The sequence below is a fragment of the Seriola aureovittata genome, chromosome 18 (genome assembly GCF_021018895.1).
Source record: "Seriola aureovittata isolate HTS-2021-v1 ecotype China chromosome 18, ASM2101889v1, whole genome shotgun sequence".
Lineage (NCBI taxonomy): Eukaryota > Metazoa > Chordata > Actinopteri > Carangiformes > Carangidae > Seriola > Seriola aureovittata.
The window spans coordinates 22778158-22797710 of NC_079381.1; the positions used below are offsets into that span (position 1 = coordinate 22778158).

The 19553-nt window shown below is 42.9% G+C and overlaps 2 protein-coding genes across 4 annotated transcripts; both read left to right on the top strand.

Moving 5' to 3' along the window:
- Window positions 1-641: 641 nt before the first annotated feature.
- On the top strand, window positions 642-12083 carry marveld2a (MARVEL domain containing 2a). Of its 3 annotated transcripts, none has more exons than XM_056403704.1 (9): window positions 642-706; window positions 3351-3409; window positions 4384-5352; window positions 6142-6362; window positions 7297-7332; window positions 7489-7649; window positions 8186-8357; window positions 9272-9322; window positions 10009-12083. In XM_056403704.1, the coding sequence occupies exons 3-9, from the start codon at window positions 4401-4403 to the stop codon at window positions 10126-10128; spliced, it is 1713 nt and encodes a 570-aa protein (XP_056259679.1). In that variant the 5' UTR covers window positions 642-706; window positions 3351-3409; window positions 4384-4400; the 3' UTR covers window positions 10129-12083. The 3 variants fall into 3 exon arrangements, with proteins under 3 accessions (XP_056259679.1, XP_056259680.1, XP_056259678.1); XM_056403705.1 differs by having other exon boundaries at window positions 651-706; window positions 3351-3442; XM_056403703.1 differs by lacking the exon at window positions 642-706 and adding an exon at window positions 2323-2597.
- A 1015-nt stretch (window positions 12084-13098) lies between these two features.
- Window positions 13099-19259, top strand: oclna (occludin a). Its single transcript, XM_056403706.1, has 9 exons — window positions 13099-13246; window positions 13968-14070; window positions 14610-15267; window positions 15369-15533; window positions 17569-17699; window positions 18366-18551; window positions 18694-18865; window positions 18961-19002; window positions 19091-19259. The coding sequence occupies exons 2-9, from the start codon at window positions 14021-14023 to the stop codon at window positions 19187-19189; spliced, it is 1503 nt and encodes a 500-aa protein (XP_056259681.1). The 5' UTR covers window positions 13099-13246; window positions 13968-14020; the 3' UTR covers window positions 19190-19259.
- The last annotated feature ends 294 nt before the right edge of the window (window positions 19260-19553 follow it).

Sequence of the window (19553 nt, forward strand, 5' to 3'; positions counted from 1 at the left end):
ATCTTTTTTTTTAGCAGGAAACATGAAAGAATAACCCTGGTTATCATCTGGGTTAACTCAGACTGACCTGGAGAAAATTCTTAAATATTCTGTGCAGACATTAGACACATGAAAAATACTCTACATTGAATAATAATTTATTGTTGTTCATTTCAAAAGTTGAACTGCTGGACACAGGATGTCTCCTACTTCACCAAAAACACTAAAAAGTTCATTTATATGTTATATATTTATAACTTCTTTCATAGTTTATATGTTTATATGTAAATATTATTGATTTCTAGGTAATGGAAGAAGTATTCTAGGTAAAACTAGCAAAATTTAATTTAAAAAAATTACTCAAATTCCAAATCTTCATATGAAAATGGGTAAAAAAAAAGAAAAGAAAAGTACATTCTATCTATCTATCTATCTATCTATCTATCTATCTATCTATCTATCTATCTATCTATCTATCTGTCTGTCTATCTATCTATCTATCTATCTATCTATCTATCATCTCAGGTGTCAGGTGATGAATTAGTCAGAGTATCAGTTTGCAGCCTCCTCAGGTGAGAAGCAGTTGCTCTGAGCCTTTGCGAACAGGTACACTGCGCCTCTGTCTGGGTGACGTCAGAGGGATGGGCAGGTCACGTGATCGTGTCCGAGGGGGGAAACCTGTTAGTGAAATGGGAGAGAGGGAGTCGGGGAGAAGGAAGCGAACAAGGTAAGCCAGCCCGCAGACTTTATTTACATCCAGTGTTTGACGAATCGTGGATTTTATTTTTTTAATTTTTTTAAACGTGAAGTTTTTGTGTCGAAAAGTTGGCGGTAAACGTGACGTTACGTGAGGTTCCTCGAGAAAGAGTTGAACCTGTTCAACCGTCGCTGTGATCGGACCTAACCAGTAAAAACAGACGACATGTTGGGAAGTAAATTTAATTAAAAAAAAAACACCTGCAGTGAACAACATGGAGAAAGATAATGAGTTTAAATAGAGTCAGAATAAAGTGTTTAGTTGAGTGTGTGTGTGACCGAGTCCTCTGGCTGTGTGCCCGCGGAGGCAGAAGCTCCACAGGTCTGTTATTAGGCCCAGAGCTGGATACAGCTTTACTCACGTATTGTACCTTTAATATTATTTCAGTGGTGTGTTGACTTTTTAAAAAAACTCTTCACATAGTCAGCACGACAACATTTAAAGGTCCCATCTAGTCTAAAGGTAGATATCCATGTGTAGATTGATTATAGATCAGGTGTAGGTTCTATATTAATACTGTGAAAGTATCAAAGCCTCAGTCCACAGAGAAATGCACACAGCCTGTATTCAGAAACTGAGCCTTAAAACCAGCCGTCAGGACTTCTGGAACTTTGTGATGTCACAACAAAGCAGTCACCAAGCCCCGCCCACCTGGACCCACCATCCAAACCTTTACAGGATTTGGTTTCTCTGAGTTTTTACCTGAAATCTGCTTTATTTTTATTGGATCACTCAGAAAACAGTCAGCCAATCAGAAGAGAGGCTCAGAGCCTCCTCTCTTCTGATTGGCTCACCGACCTGTTATTACTAGAGCTCCAGAGAGAAGCCTGAGAGAGGAGATGTAAAACTACACTGAGACGGTTTTTGGTTCTTAAAACCACAAATATACCTTCTTCTGGATCAGCACTTCAAAATAAAACACAGGGAAAGTTTAAAATATGGGACCTTTTAACTGTGAATCACTTTTAATATATTCTACAGGCACAGTCTGCTACAGCTGCATCTAACAATAAATTAAACAAAATGCATAAACTCCTAATTGGGTCACACAACACTGAGGCCTGTTTTCATTCCTTAATAACTGGTGACAGGTGAGGCTGAATCCAGAATCCAGGGCTGAATAATTAATCTCATAATCAATCTATATTTGAAATCTCTATATTCAAATCTTAGGAGCTGCAATTTTTTCATATCAGTATAAATGAGGCATTGTGCTACAGAGACGTCCCGACCTACAAATCATACTCACACCTGTCTCTCCCAGTAACAGACTGGTTTACAGCCCGTCCCGCACAGGAAAGTTTATGACCAGCAGACACATGATCAGACCGATCCCTCGTGGACACGGTTAAAGTCTGGACACATCTGTAGACGTTTGTCAGGGCGGATCAGGCCGCAGACAGACTCTCTCCCAGGTGACCTGAAGGCGTCACGCGGACCGAGGAGTCGTTCTCGTCCTATATTGTTGTGAATATTGTGAAGAAGCTTTGTCACGTCATCGTATCAGAGCTGAGATATTTCTAGAGTCTGATATTATTGTAACAGAGCAGTTTCCTGATAATACGAGTAGGCGTCTGTTTTTCTGACTCAGCGTGATGATGTCATAAATAAAGAGTCTGAAGTCCCCCTCGGTGTGAGCTGCTATCCTGGTGTGAACTGTTCCTGAAGCAGTGAAATCACACACACACACACACGTACGACTTCTTGTTTTTGTAGTTTGAGAAGATCAGACTCGTCGTTTGACTTTTTGTCCTCCAAGCTCGTGGCTCAGGAGTCGTCAGCGCCGTGCGGCACCGTGCAAACAGCTGATTAGTAACAAACGATTAGAGATTAGATGATTATTCAACTGACAGAAAATCAGGTAATCCATGAAGTGATTCAGTTTGATCTGAGGATTTGCTCCTTTGCTAAAATAATATTCTTAAATGTCTTTTGAATTCCTCATTAGTGAAGGATTTTTTATTGTTTGGCTTGTTCCTTTTTTAACTATCTACTTATTATTTTCATGATTAATCAATTAATTATTTGGCCAATAAAACATCAGAAAATGGTGAAACTTTGGTGATTAAGCAATTGTCAAAACTTGTTAATTTTCTGTTGGTCCACTAATCAATTAATTGACAAAGTGTTTTAAGTTCTAGTTAGTTCTGCAATGATTAGTCGATTGATCGATCAAAAATAAATCAGCAACTGATTTGGTTAATTCGGTTCTGTTTATTATTAGTTAACGTTTCTATTCTATTAAATTGTTTATGTTTTGTAGGTTAAAAACCTTCCGGCACTTTGGCCATTGTGCTTGAAAAATAAAATAGATCCAGACAAACTGACATTCTCACCTCAGGAGCTGTTTTGTAGCTGTTCTGGAGCTCTCCATCATATCACATGATCTTCATCAGCAGATGAAATATGCTCAGGTGTCTGGAAGCTGTAGATCTTCGTTTTCTCTCCGTGCACTTTAACGACTTCTCGTCCGTGTTGGCTCAACAGTGGCGAGTCAAGAGTTTAAATCATGACCGTGAAAAGAAAGATTTCAGGCCGCTGCAGTTTAGAGGATCCACTTCATCTTCTCTCTTAAGTCTCAAACCTTTTTTGTTTTCTCTCTTTTCTTTTTCAGGTGATTCCCTGGAACAGTGCACGTTCATAGCAGGTTTGCATTCTCACCTGCAAGCCAATGTAAGTCGTGTTGAGTGACTGCGTGTGAAAGAGGTATTCAAGCATTGCTCATATTATTATTATTTTTTTTAAACCTCTCGAGATCAAATCCTCTTAAAGAAACGGGGTCTAAGGGGTTGACGGGATGTTAAGAAAAGTATTTTTGTGTCAGTCGAACTTCCCCTGAATGCAACACGTGAGCTGTTATTACGGCGACGGGGGAAATTCGACCTGCGGCACAAGAATGCGTTCTTGACTCGGCTTGCATGGAGGACGGTGGGATAACATCTTCACTCATGAGCTCCGGGTGACGGCTGTTTTTCTCTGGTGACCTCAGGTTTCTGGAGTAAGACGACTTTGCATGAATGTCGGTCTGAATGTCTTAATTTGAATTTCACATCAGTCTGGGACGTGTTTTTTTTAATCTTTTGGCTCCTTCCTTTTTCCTATTTCCTCTTTGCCCACTCAGCTCTGTCAATGATTTGAATTGATGATAATAATATTTTAGCTGACAGAGAATTAATCAGCAGACTCTGAGAACTTTGGTGTTTCCTGTCGCTTTAACGATCAACCGATCAATCAATCAACCTTTATTTGTACATACAAAGAGCTTCAGTAAAACAGCTGAAAATAAAAGAGGACAAATTAAATTATAAAGCTGACAATGAGATACAATAACATTCATTTAAAAAGCTATAATAACATTAGCAAACAAATTAATAATAAAGTAATAGATAAAAACAATAAATTGATACAATTAAATAAATTAAATTAAGTTTGTTTAAACTGATGATCTTGATTTTTAAGAAGCTGAAACCAGAAAATATTTTGCATTTCTTCTTTAAAAATGACTTTAATGATTAAACAATTATCTGTAATCCTTATATAGTAAGTAGCTAACAATACTGTGTGTGTGTGTGTGTGTGTGTGTGTGTGTGTGTGTGTGTGTGTGTGTGTGTGTGTGTGTGTGTGTGTGTGTGTGTGCGCGCTCTCAGGGACCATCACTATCCTCATGTCCTATGGAGGAGGCTTCAACGGACGCACTGAGCGAGTCCGCCAGGCGCCCCACTATGACCAGGTGCCACGAGGCTCCTTATCCCGAGAAGACTCCTACGATCTGCAGCCGCTGAGAGAGCAGAGGGCGCCTCACCTCGCTCAGAGCGCCGACCCCCTCCCGCCTCCGCCTCTGCCGGACCAGCCTCCCGTGGGGCCCGAGTTCGATCCCAGCGGCAGCGAGGGCGACACCGACCCGGACCACGACCCGGCCATCGACATCAAACCGGTCCACCGCTTCATCCCGGACTCCTGGAAGAACTTCTTCAGAGGAAGCAACCGCAGCAGTAACCAGCCGTGGTCCATGACCTCCTCCTCGTACAACAACAACAACAGCACCACCGAGGGCGTGCGCTGCTCGCCGCCCCAGTCCCCCTCTGTTCCCGGGTCGTACCGGGACCCCTATGGCGGCTCAGGCGGCAGCTACAACTCCAGGAAGGAGCTTCTGGAAGTTCACGATGCCCAAGAATCTGTGTCGGGCCGCACCTACCGCACAGGCCTGACCTACAGCGAGCGGGTGGAGGAATACCATCAGCGCTACGGCTACATGAAGTCCTGGGGGGGGCTGCTCAGGATTCTGGGCTGCGTGGAGCTGCTGCTGGGGGCGGCCGTGTTCGCCTGCGTCTGCGCCTACATCCACAAAGACAACGAGTGGTTCAACAGTTTTGGATACTCGTCTCCTGGAGGAGGATACGGAGGTTTGTACGGTGGCAACTATGGCGGGAGCTACTACACGGGCCCCAAGACGCCGTTTGTGCTGGTGGTGGCAGGACTGGCCTGGGTGGTGACTGTGATTGTTTTAGTGCTGGGGATGACCATGTACTACCGCACCATCCTGCTGGACTCCTCCTGGTGGCCTCTGACGGAGTTTACCATTAACCTGGCTCTGGCGGTGCTCTACATGGCAGCAGGTGGGTAACAGCTGGACACACAAACCTTTTCTTTGGGCTGCAGCAGGCGATTACTTTCATTATTGATTACCTCTGCTAAGGAGGTTAGATATCTTCAGCAGGATCACACAAAACGTAATGAAGCGATTTGCACTGAACTTAGTGGAGGGATGGAGGATGTGTCAGAGAAGAACCTGTTAAAATTTAGGGATAATCTGGATCATTTACCTTGAATTTGACTTTTGTTTCTTCAAAGCTCCGTTCTAACTATAATTATAATTTCCCCACACACCAAAGTGACATCTTGAAATGTCTTATTTTGACCGACCAACAGTCCAAAGTTTTCTCTCTTTAGATGATCAAAATGATATTTTGATCATCTAAAGTTTTGTATTCGTTTTGTGGAGTAATCATTTACACAAAGAGGGAATTTGAACATCTGCAACATGCTGTTTATTCTCTGTGTTCGTTTTATTTTATTTTATATTGTTTGTGGCACTACGGAGAAGCACTACATTTCCTGGCGTAACTGTGCAATAACAAATAAAGACATTCTATTCAATTCTACTCTGAAGCCTCATTGTCTTCACAGGATGAGGACTGAGATTCGTCTCTCGTCACTTATATGAAACTGATTTGGGATCGTGTCTCTTCAGGGCCTGAGAACTTTCTGATAGTTGAAATACTTTAGTATTTCTTCCACCTCTGCTGGAAAGAGCAGCTGCTGTGTTTTAATAATGTTTCAGTTCTCTGAGCAGCACCAACAAATGTTTCTGATCCATTCTGGCGTGTTTGGTGTTTGTTCACCAGGCATCGTCTATGTCCGTGACACGACCCGCGGAGGGCTCTGCTCCTACCCGGTCTTCAACAACGGCATCAACGGGGCGTTCTGCAGGACAGAGGCGGGCCAGACCGCCGCCATTATCTTTCTGTTCGTCACCATGGTCGTTTATCTGATCGGAGCGCTCGTGTGTCTGAAGCTGTGGAGGCACGAAGCCGCACGCAGATACCAGGAGCGGTACGGCCAGGAGGTAAGATCTGGGGCTCGGGATTCCTCGGATTCACTCAGGAATTCTTTACACACACACACACACACACACACACACACACACACACACACACACACACACTGCAATGCAACAGAAACCACATCATTTGCACACAGGCTCACAGCTGTGGTGTAGTGAGTAGGTGAAGTCTGTGAATCCATGTGTGTGTGTGTGTGTGTGTGTGTGCTGCAGGGAAATGAGGTGTACACACAGGTTAGTTTTAACTACGGACTTGTTAGATTGTGTTTTGACCTCTTAAAGGAATAGTTCACTAGTATGAGAAATATGTGTATGTGGTTTCTTGCTGAGAACAGCTTCAGCTCAGCGTCACACAAAGACTGGAAACAGGAGGGAACGGTTCGCCCCGCTTGCTGTTTCCTCCTGTTTCCAGTCTTTGTGTGACGCTAACCGGCGAATGACATTGATCTTTCTTACCCAACTCTCCACGTGGCAAGACGAAGCTTCTGGCCCAACATCTGCCTGGGTCCTCGGCCCCGAGTCTGGCCGATATACTTCCACATCTGGACCGATTCCTCCTGTGATGACAGCCAGGGAGATTTTCTGTGTGTGTGTGCCAGCGTTGATCCAGATGTGGAAGTAGCACCCGACAGTCATGCTGTATGTGGGCCGGACTTGGGCCGAGGAACCTGGGCGCACATTGAGCCAGAAGAAGAACGATATGTGGCCCAAGTGTTCACCTGAAGAAAACGGTGAACTGTTCCTTTAAGAGACCAAAACTGAACACTGAACTGTGTATCACTAAGACTAGCCCAGAGTGTTAGCTTGTCTTAGCATATCTTAGTCTTTATGCTAAGATGCTAAGCTTAGCATCTTAACTTCTGGGTCTTCTGTGTGAAGCTGCATCTAATTATTAGTTATCAGTGGGATAATGTTTGTCTTTGTTCTTTGTGCACAGATGCAGCCGTCCGGGATGCGAGCTGCACATTCACTGGTAAGAATCCTGCAAAGAAAAAATAACCTAACGCAGAGCAACACGTCCAAACTGGTGACAGCATGAAGGCTGCAGCTCGTTCCTCTGTGTTCAGAAGCTCAATCTCCACATTTACTTTGACCCGGTTTGTGTTTCTCTGTTGTCGTGTGTCCGCAGGATTTTGTAGCTCCCGCTCCCAAAACTGCGGACCAGGTGGAGGGCTCCTCCCTCGTCCTGGTCAAAGCTCCTCCTCCTAAAGCAGTTCCAGCAAAGATCCTGCAGGGAGCCATACCGTCAGGACACATTCCTAAACCTGTCGTTGTGCCCGACTATATTGCGTAAGTGATGCAAAGAAAAACTTTCTTTAGCAGATTACATTTTGTTAAAATCTAGAGTTACAAACTGGGAGGAGCAGCTGGTTTTTATTTCCTGTTCAGAGCTTCACATACTGTTTGTACAAGACACAATCACTCTGATACAATAAAACCCAAAGGCACAATAAAAGACGCAGGTAGATAAAGACAGACAGGTGAGAACAAGGTGACAACAGGTGACAGCAGGTTTCAAATTACACAGACACTGAGGGCAGAGCCGAGTGCTAACGAACCATTTCTTTAAAGAAGTCTAAATTGTGAAGGAAACTAGGACTGCTAATAATGATTATTTTCATTATTGATAAATCCACCGATTATTTTCTTGTTTGATTGATCAGCTGTTTGTCTATAAAATGTCAGAAAATGATGAAAAACCAGCAGGTTATAACTGTCAGAAGAAACCAGAACAAATACACACCTGAGGAGCTGGAGCCAGATCATTTCAAATGACTCTAAATGATTGACTGTTGATCGACTAATTGATCCCCCCCACAATGCAGGAAGTACCCGACCATTCGGACCGACGAGGAGCGGGACCAGTACCGGGCCGTGTTTAACGACCAGTACGCAGAGTACAAAGAGATCCACTCGGAGGTGCAGGTGACCCTCAAGAAGTTTGATGAGATGGACGCCATGATGCGCAGTCTGCCGCAGCACCCGACCAGCCAGATGGTGAGTGTTCTCTCACACACACACACACACACACACACACACACACACACACACACACACACACACACACACACACACACACGTAGAACCTCAGTGTTGGTTTCTATCTGTTCTTCATCTTTTCTCTTTCACTCTCTCCACACTGAAGTCTCGTTTCTCTGAATCAAAGCTGCGTGAAAGTTATTCTCCTTTGTGCTTTTTCAGGTTTTATATTTAGCTTTCACCTTTTATTTCCAGATATGTCGATGCTGTTTAAATTCAAATTTTAACTCCATCAAACTTTTGACACGTAAGGATCAGTTTTCCAGGCACCAGTGTTCTTTAGTGCTGTGATATTTATTTTGTTCCTGTGATATATATTCTCTTCTGAGGAAAACACTTTTATTTCCACTCCACTTCAAATCAGCACATGCTGCTTTCAGCTGCTTGAACCTGATTCAAGTAAAAACCAAACACCGCCTGATGAATACATGTTTCACAGAGCGTGTTGGGGCTGAACCCAGTAAGCAGCCATTAAAATAGTCTTCCAGCTGTTTCCATGAAAGTTTCTGCAGATTCATCTTTCCCACACGATGCGTCCTAACGACTTTAGTGATAATCAGATGTTTCCTCCTGTTGTTATTTTGAACCAACCCACATGTTTGGGTTCATGTGAGCGCTGAGGAAGCATTGTGATTGCGTGTCTGAGATTCTGCACCCAGCCTTTTTTTTTGTTGTGCCTCATTTCCTCATCCTTCTAACTTCCTCTGTTTGCACTTCCTGATCGCCGCTCTACTTCCTCTCCACCCTCAAATTCCTTCTGTGCTCTGAGTCCGGAGCGCCGACGCTTCACAGCAGCTGATTTTCAAGCTTGTTTAAAGGTCGTGTGACGTAAGTTCAACACGTTGTCCCTCTCTCTCTCTCTCTTTCTCTAGGAGGTTGAACGCATCAGCAGAATCCTTCAGGATTACCAGAAGAAGAAAAATGTGAGCTGATTGTCATCTCCATATTTTCCAGATACTTTCTGTAGCAGTGTTTTGTTTTTCTTACCGCTCATGTTCCAGGTTCTGTATTATCTCTTCAAACATGGACATCTGTTCCCCACAGAACCTTAAAGGGATAGTTTGGGTTTTTTGAGGTGGGGTTGTGTGAGGTAGCAGGGCGTTCCCCCGTCAGGAGACCTGACCCGGGGGCGGGGGCAGAGCGGCAGAGCGCTGTGTTGCTGTGGGCGGGGCCACCAGAAAAAACATGTGTTAGACACTTGTAAAAAAACGCCCAACGAAACAATCCGATTCCCGTTTAAATGAAGCTTCATGTAAAATATTTTCCTTTGGCACTGCATTTTTTTTTAACCGCTGAACTACTGCGGCGTACGAATACGGAAGTGCAGCATTTTTTAAAAATGCAGTGCCAAAGGAAAGTGCCGTTTTCACGGGAAGATAAATCGCTGAAAAGAGTTTTTACTGGCGACTCCTTTCAGTGGAGAACAATGGAGCGCTGGAGTCTATCAGGTTTCAGATGCACGCAAATCATATGTCAGTAGGATCAATACATTCATTATCACCCAGTGTGTAATAGCCGTCATATAAGAAACTGCTCCAGCAGCTGAAATGACGGTAAATGATCATTAAAGTCTGAACCCTGAGTTTTTCTTCTTCTTCTTCTTCTCCAGGACCCGACGTTCCTGGAGAAGAAGGAGCGCTGCGAGTACCTGAAGAGCAAACTGTCTCACATCAAACAGAAGATCCAGGAATACGACAAAGTCATGGAGTGGAACGACGGCTACAGCTAAACCTCCGAGGCGCCTCCACCCCGACAAAGACAGAACTAAGAACTGATGCTGACGGAGAAAATAACATTTTAACTGGAAACACTGGAAACGAAACCAGACCACAGGAGCGCCGGGGGGGGGGGGGTCAGTCTGGGAGTAAAACATTTATCAGCAGTTCTGTTTGTATGTGTTTGTTAAAACCCACAAGTAGAAGCAGAAGGGTTGAATGTTTTATGCTTTTTTGGGAAATTCACCGGAGGGTTGATCAGTCTTAACTCTCTCAGCAAAGACCTCCGAGCTGCTGCACGCACCTCTACAGCTCACAGGTAACAGGTTATACATTGTTCTGGAGTAGAAATGACAGTTAGCCATTTGACTGGGTTTAATATGCCGGATTATTTTCTTTATAATCCTCCATTAAACATCAAACTCTCATTTTTTTATTCGTCTGCGTCGGCGACAGTCGGAGCCGGAGGCAGATTGTTTTCAGGTTGTCCGTCCCGTTTCTCATGGACGTGATCTCAGTAACACCTTGACACAAGTTTTTCAGATTTGGCACAAACATTCACTAGGAGTCAAGGATGAACTGATTCGATTTTGGTGGTCAAAGGTCAAAGGTCAAGGTCGCAGTGACCTCACGACACACAGTTTTGGCCTCTTGAATGTGGTATCTTAAGACCACCTTGAGGAAATTTAGATTTGGCACAAACATTCACTCGGACTCAAAGATGAAGTGATTGGATTTTGTCACGGTTCAAGGTCACGGTGACCTCATGTTCTTATGAATGTGATATGTATCGGGAACGCCACTGTGACCTCACAAAACATGTTTATACTCACAAGTTCAGACACTGATTATAACACAGTTTAACTCAATTCACTATTAGGATGAAAATGAAGTGATGACGTTTTATATCCAAATGGTCAAAGGTCACGGTGATGTCATAATGTTCTGTAAAAACACTTGTGGCCAGTATTCAACGCTGTAACTCAGGAAGGAGCGATTGTGACTGTATTTCTAGTTACACTAAAGTTTTTGTACGGATCAAACAGACAATGTGATGGTGAGCTTTAGAGGTGCTTGTAGGCAGCTTGCGCTAGCTGTTTCCCTTGGTTTACAGTCTTTGTGCTAAGCTAAGCTAACAGTCTCCTGGCTGCTGACAGATATGAGAGCGGTATTGGTCTCAGACTCATGGATCCCACTGTGTGTGTATATAATGTGTGTGTGTGTGTGTGTGTGTGTGTGTGTGTGTGTGTGTGTTTGATACTGTGACTGTAATTGTAGTTTAACCACTTCATTTCCCAAACGACTGGAATCCGACGTGAATGTTTGCGTGAAGAGATGGGAGATGTTGTCAGATGGAAGAAGGGACAGAGAGGAAATATAAAATATGCTGCATTATTCCTGTCCAGGTTTACCTCCTCCTCCCTGCAGGTCCGCCCACCTGTCTGTCAGTCTCCGTGTTTGTCAGCTGTCTAAATAAATTTCCCAACTTCCCAGCCTGACATGAAAACCACTGCTTGTCCCGATAAATCCCGTCTGAGCTGCTGTGAGGATTGTTTTAATTTTTATATGTAACTGAATTTGGAAATATACATGATACATGTCCTATTGTGACTTTGTCCCTCCATTTCATAGATTAAACATTTTGTACTTTGTCAATTAAATACCCTCAGTGCCTAAACATCTCCATTTGACCTTCTTTCATACTGTAAAACACTGAACCCTCAAATGCCGTCATAAGATGTGTATTTCTCTTACGTTAGCAGGTAGAACTGTAAATATTCTGCTGTAAATGTCCACATACTTTCATAATTGAAGTGATTACTTGGTGCTTTCTGTCCTCAGATTACAGTTCTGCTCATCCACCGAGTCTCTGCTGCTTTTCCATCAGCAGGTCGATTCTTCTTGAAGAGAGACCTCTGTGCTCTGTAAGCTAAGCTAAATAAATAAACTGTCTAAATAATTAACATAATTCATAACTGTTACTGGTTTTTTTCTTCTGATAGCCCTCGACTGATTGGGAATAAATTTCCAACAAACGCTGGAATTATTTTAGCTCCTTAAATTGAATTTAAAACACGCAACCTTTACTTTGAAGTCGAGCTGTTTCTGTTCCCGGCTCTGACGCTTTGATGCACTGATTGAATTGCACGTCTTCATTCAGTGGGATGTAGAGGATCAGGGATGTCACAGGAAAAGTAGTAGATCATTTCCTTTCATTTCATATTTTAAAAGGCATTAAAAACAGGAATTGTAAAAAGAATTTATAAATGGGCGATTAATTCATCAATAAATACTTAAGATTTAAAAAAGGATTCACAAAAACGTCATAAAACACTCAAACCATTTATAAATACACTAATTTATGAATTAATAATAGAATTTGACACTCTGGGTCTTCAGAGCTGGTAAAACACTGAACAGTCCCATCATGGAGAGGATAAAGGAGAAGCTCAATGACGACGCTAATCGATTAGCTGATAGGAAAAAGAAATGGAAATTGAAAATTTTTAAAATGCCTTTCCAAATACTTTTTCAAATTCTATTATTTATTCATGAATTAATTAATATATTTCTAAATGGTTTATCCAATCAGAGTTTTATACTGTTTTTGTAAAGTTATTTTTGAATTTTAAGTATTTATCGATGAATTTATGGTTCACTTATAAATTCTTTTTAAAACTCTGTTTTTATTGCCTATAAAAATATTAAAATGAGGAAATGCTTTATTGCTCTTCCCGTGACATCCTGATCCTCCATACAGCAGAATGACACTTCATGTCTGCTCTTCATTCACTGAAGCTTTTTCTTTTTTATTTAAATTGGACATTTTACAAACAATCAGATATCAGCTCTTAAATAAAGGAAACATTTAAAAACAAAAAAGAGATGAAAATATATGTTTTTCTTTTAATTCACTGAAGCATTTCGAGCTCATTTCCATGAGGATTGAAGCAGCGACTTCCTGTCTTGTTTTATTGGGTAATGTGACACCTGTGCGTAAGGGGCGGGGCTACGTTGACCCGAGAGCCGAGCTCGTCTAGGTGTGGCCTGGATTGTTTTTATCAGCTGCAGCAGTTTCAGTCGAGACGTTTCAGGTGAGACGCAGAGGAGAGGAGTCACGCAGAGCGACAGGTGAGTGTCGACGTCAGGTTGTGGGATTAAGAACAAAAAAGTCTTTTTAAATCTCTAATAACTTGTTACCTGTAGCTACAACAGACAGGTGTGTTGTTACTGCGCGCGGCTTTAAGTCAATGATCTCAGCAGCATCTCTGCTGCTGCGCTGTTCAGATGTTGAGGAAAAACAGTTGGAAATTAAGGATTATTATAAATGAAACAGCTACAAGTGGCTGCATTTGTTCCCTGCCTCCGAAACATTTGTGTTTTTATAGTTTTATTGATAAAAATATGAAGTTAATTGATGTTTCAGACACAGTTGCTGCGCCTGTCGTTGGAAATGGCCGCTTAAATTCACACAATACGTTGTTATAGTTGCAGAATTCCAAAATAAAAGCTTAAATGTTCAGTCGATTCATTGATTTGGTAATTGACAGAAAGATAATCAGTTATAATCTAATTTGAAGCAAAAATGCCCAAAAAATCCCAAGTTTGAGCTTCTCAAATGTGAGATATTTTTGTTCTCATGTCATATTAAACTAAATATCTTTATATTTTGAAGGGCTCTTTGACAAAACATCCATTTGATCAGGAATTTGTAATTGTTTTCTGATATTGTACAAACCAATTGATTAATCAAGAAAAAATAACCATCAGATTAGTTGATAAGCAAGATCAATCATCAGTTACAGCCCTGTTTCAGATATGTGTTATTACATAACTCTGTCCTTTATTATAGAAATCTTCCTGCAGAAACTCTTCGCGGGACAGCACCCAGAGGATCCAGCAGTCATGTCCTCCAGGCCCAACGGGAGTCCGCCTCCCTACGAGTCGGACGGATAGTGAGTCTCTTTCAGTGACAAACAGTAAACCTTCCTTTACGTCTGTGTATGAGCATCCTGCGTACGGAAGCTCAGAAAGGCCACAATCATGTGAATCATTAAACATCTAAAGCTGAAAGTGAAATAACATTAATAAATGTGGTGGAAAATTCCTGCCCTGGAAATATAAGTTTTATGATGAAAAAACTTTCCACCTTAACTTTCAAATCTTTTCTACCTTAAATTACGTGACTGACCGAGATCTGATAGATTCAATTTAGACACAATTTGTTGATTTATTTTATTTTTAAATCCAGCTGTTCAAGTCAATTTTGAGTTTTGGTTTGAAATTAAAAGTTTTTAAAATATTTTGGTTTCAAATATAGATTCAGACATGTTTTTTTTTGGTTTTTTATATATATATTACATTAGGTGTTTGTTTTCTTACAAGATTAAAATCCTAATCGTCTTTCTTTGCCTCCATTTTGCTCTCAGGCCGATTTTCTGCTTTAGCCATGAACATCAGGTGTTTACTGTTTGTGTTTGTTCTTCATCGACAGTAACGGCCCCCCCCAGCCCGCCTACTCTTATTACCCAGATGACGAGTTCCAGCATTTCTACCGCTGGACGTCTCCGCCAGGCATCCTCAAAATCATGGCCATCATAGTCATCGTGCTGTGCGTCGCCATATTTGCTTGCGTTGCCTCCACCTTGGCGTGGGACTCTCAGGGAGCCATGTCTGGCTTTGGGGGTATTGGGGGAGGGTATGGTGGGGGCGGGTATGGCGGGGGCGTGTATGGCGGCGGCGGGTACGGCACCTTTGGAGGCGGCGCGTACGGAGCTGGAAGCAACTACGGCTACGGTGGAATCGGAGGGAACTACAACGACCCCCGATCAGGCAAAGGGTTCATCATCGCCATGGCAGCCATCATCTTCATCGCCTGCCTGGTCATCTTCATCATCATCGTGTCCCACCAGGGCCTATCAGAGAGCAGGAGGTTCTACCTAGCAGTGGTGATCATCTGCGCCTTCCTAGCGCTGCTAATGCTAATAGCCTCCATAGTGTACCTGATGGCGGTGAACCCCATGGCGCAGTCGTCCGGGTCGGTCTACGCCAACCAGATCGCCGGCCTGTGCGCCCAGTACCAACAACCACAGCCCTCAGGAGTGTTTGTCAACCAGTACCTGTACCACTACTGTGTGGTGGAGCCTCAAGAGGTGAACACACACACACACACACACACACACACACACACACACACACTTCCTTTGAGGATTCGTTCTGTCTGTGACCCAGAGTGTGTCGTGTCTGATTTCAGGCCATCGCCGTGGTGTTCGGCTTCCTGGTCGCCATCGCCCTCATCATCATGCTCGTCTTCGCTCTGAAGACTCGACAGAAAATCAGAAACTACGGAAAGAGCAACATTTTGTGGAGGAGAGTGAAGGTGATCGAGGAGGCGCCGCCTCAGGACGTGGAGGCGTGGGTGAGTGACGGATATTTTTTTTATAAGTGTGAAGATTTTCTGTTTTTCTCTGTTTCATATTATTTTAAACTGAATATTTTTCAACCGTTGAACAAACAAAACGCGACTTTTAAAGACTTCGCGTCGGACCGTCGGGGCAGTTTTTCATTAAATTAAATTAAACTAAACTAAATTATTTTTACAATGATTCATCTACAGATTATTTTTTTAATTAATCAATTAACTTATAAAATGTTATAAAATGTTGACAATGTGCCTGACAATTTCCTACAGCTGAATAATAGTAAATATATTGTAAGAGGAAATATTTGGCACTTAATAATTGGTTTAAACGGTTTATATAGCTGCAACGATTAGTCAATTAACTGATTAGTCGACCGACAGCAGCTGTTTTATAACTGAATAATCAATTTTAAAGAAAGAATGAAGAATTCGATGCGTTTTTTGTCACAGAAAACTGAATATTTGTGGGTTTCAGGCTGTTGATCAGACAGAATAAGATATCTGAAATGATAACAGGCACTTTTCACTATTTTGTGGCATTTTATAGAGAAAATGATTCATTGATTAATCAAAAATAATAATCTACAGATTCATCGATAATGAAAACAACAACATTAGTTGCAGCCTGAAGCTGTAATTGAGTGAGAATAGTTGCCAATTGATTTAATGTCAATAGACTCATTGATGAAGCGGCTCTGTGTTCACTCTCATGAGGTGATCCTAAAACTGTGTCGGCCGAAGTCGCACAACCAGTTTAGTAGAAGTCCCTTGTTTGTCGGCGGGGGAGGGGAAGTGTGGTGCAACCGGCTCCTTCTCTCTAGTGCGCTTGGTTTCAAGGTGTGGCGTGTGCACAGGTGACAGTTTCAATCCGGCGCTGACATGTCGTAAAGTGGGATGAACGGCCGGGCTCAGAGCCGTCACTGTGTTCAGGTAGTCAAAACTATAAATTCATGATGAGTCACGGCGTATGAAGCTGAATCCAGAGGTGTTTCGCAGCATCTCTCACACCTGAGGTAAGCAGAGATGAGTGGGTGAGTCATGAGGTCTGAGGTCGCGATGACATTCAGCTCGGCCGTGTCCTTGCAGCTGGAGAGGAAGAACGGGTCGGACAGGTCGTCTGAAGCAGTTCGCTGACATGCAACACCACGACAGCAACATGACACCGGGACCCAGAGGTTTTACTCCGCTGCAGCTTGTGGGAACCCGCCTGAAAGTGCTGAGGCAGCCTGCAGCACATACATGCTTACACAGTGTTGTTGTGGGGCCGTGCACAGGGTGCAGCTCGCTGACATTCAGGGGACAAGTCCACGCAGGCTCGTCATACCAGAGATGGCAGAGACCCAACGAAGACACCCGTCAAACTGTCATTACTGAAACAACACTGTTGTTTTTACTCTACATTATTTGCAGTGGCTTGATTTGAGCGCAGCAACGTTTTATATAAAGATCATATTTCTCATGTGGTAGAAAAATCTTTACATTTTAGAGCTTCAACTAATGATTATGTTCATTAATAATCAATCGTTTCTGCTCAGAAAAAATGAAAAATGTTATAATTTCCCATAGTCCGAGGTGCAGGTGTCACATGACTTATTTTGTTTGAGCAACAGTGAAAAACCAAAAGATATTAAATAAACTGTGGTATGAAAAAGAAAAGTATCAAATCCTCACATCAGCTGGAACCAACATTTAGAAGATATATTTGTGCTTTCAAGAACCAAAAACCATCTCAGTGTAGTTTTCCAGGTGGGCGGGGCTTGGTGACTGCTTTGTTGTGACATCACAAAGTTCCAGAAGTCCTGACGGCTGGTTTTAAGGCTCAGTTTCTGAATACAGGCTGTGTGCATTTCTCTGTGGACTGAGGCTTTGATACTTTCACAGTATTAATATAGAAGCTAGAGCTGATCTATAATCACACTACACATGGACACAGACCTTTACACTGGAGGAGCTTTAAGTGCTGTCATACTATAATAAAGATATGTATGTATGTATGCATGTTGCTAATGTGTGCCGTTGTTTTCTGGTGAAGGTGAACAATGTGTCCGTCCCCCCTGAGGAGCTGCCGATGGCGGACTACCCTGAGAAGCTGAGGGGCTCCAGGACTTACCTGGATGATGAAAGCACCAACTATGACAAACCCCCCTACAGCTACTCCCCACAGTGAGTCTCCTGCCCGAGAGTCTGACAACAGTCAGAACACAGGCTGAAATAAAAAGCTCTATATTCTTCATTCACCACCAATCAATACATTCAAACTTTTATTTCATTTCTAAATTAACACCTGATTTTTATTTTTTCTTTCTTTGGTTTTGGGGGAAAATAGATAAATAATTGTTAAGAAATAAATGAAAAGGGGGAAATTAAACAGTTAAAAACTAAATAAATACATTTACATCGGAAAATCCAAATAAAACAATTCAGCACAAAATTTAAATAAAATAAAATCAGGAAAAAAAAAACGACCTACGACAGTTTCAGAAAATCAGTTTCGGCTCCGATCGAAACGACACAGCTGTTTACGTTCCTGCAGCTTCATGAATCACCTCGGCTGCAAAACTGAAACTATGTGAAACATGTGAAATATGTTTGTGCTGAGAAGGAAACGAGAGAGAGACAATAAAACCTGAGAGAAACAGGAAGTGGCTCACCTGTGGACTCATCCAGGATTAATGGCCAGACCATAAATCAGCTTGTGTTTTACTTCCTCCTCCATCAGAACAAAGTTACTGAAGAGCGGAGACATTTAAACAGACGCCGTGTTTCACTGGATGATTAAATAAAGGAATTTAATTGAATATAGTTAATGAATTGTCCCTTGTCCCACAGGCCTCCGGTGGAAAACAACATGCCTTTGCAGAACGGCGTTCCCTACAGCAATAACTCGGAGGCGGCCAGCTCGGCAGGACGGCCCAAGAAGAGACGCCCGGCTCGACCGCGACGCGCCGACGGACAGGACTACGACACCGACTACTACTCGTCAGGAGACGAGCTGGACGACAACGACTTTGACAGGTACAAAGACAATGAAGAGACAGACGTGGTGGAAATATTCAATGCAACAAACTGTGTGAAAACAAAATCCTACATTAAAATAAGTGAAACACAATCTGGCAGTTTAGTAAACGTCCCCTCTCTCCTCTGTTTCCCACCTCAGTGAATTTCCTCCGATTGCAAACGAGCAGGAGCGCAACGACTACAAGCGCGAATTCGACCGCGACCACCTGGAGTACAAAGACCTGCAGGCGGAGCTGGACGCCATCAACAAGAATCTGTCAGAGGTCGACCGCGAGCTGGACGAGCTGGAGGAGGGAAGCCCACAGTACCTGGTGAGAGATTCACGGGAAGTATTTCTTCAGATAATTCAGATGAAACGAAGCTTGTGTATCTGTCACTGATGTTGACTCGTGTCTCTCTTCGACAGGACGCCTTGGATGAGTACAACAGGATAAAGAACCTTAAAAAGGTGAGTTTGGTCCTAAAATGGATCTTAAAAACTTCCACAAGGCAGATCTTAATAATAACGTCTTCTTATCTCTCCACCGTCCTCGCAGTCTGCCGATTACCAGATGAAGAAGCGCAGGAGTAAATACCTGAAGTCCAAACTGAACCACATCAAGAAGATGGTGAGCGACTACGACCGCATGGCCTGAACAAACGTGCGAGGATCTCACGCCTGTCCCAGACGGGACAGAGGGGACTAAACTGGGTTTGGCAGTTTGGGGCGGGGGGGTGGGATGGGGGGGGGGGGTTTCTGACCACACGGAGCTGTGCTGGTCGACGTCGAACACAGAAGCCGCCTGACACCTGGAACAGCTGGACACGATTTGCTGTCTCGCTCGACGCCGTTGTTTGTATTAACATCACCTGACGCAGATGCTGTTGTACGTCTTTATTGGACCTGATATGATGTAAATATAATGGTCTAGTAGACTGTGGAGTAAATACGAACTGTTGGTTTTTAATAGCTCTTACTGTCTTTTAATCCTCATTTTTAATTCTTCTCATTTTTTTTTA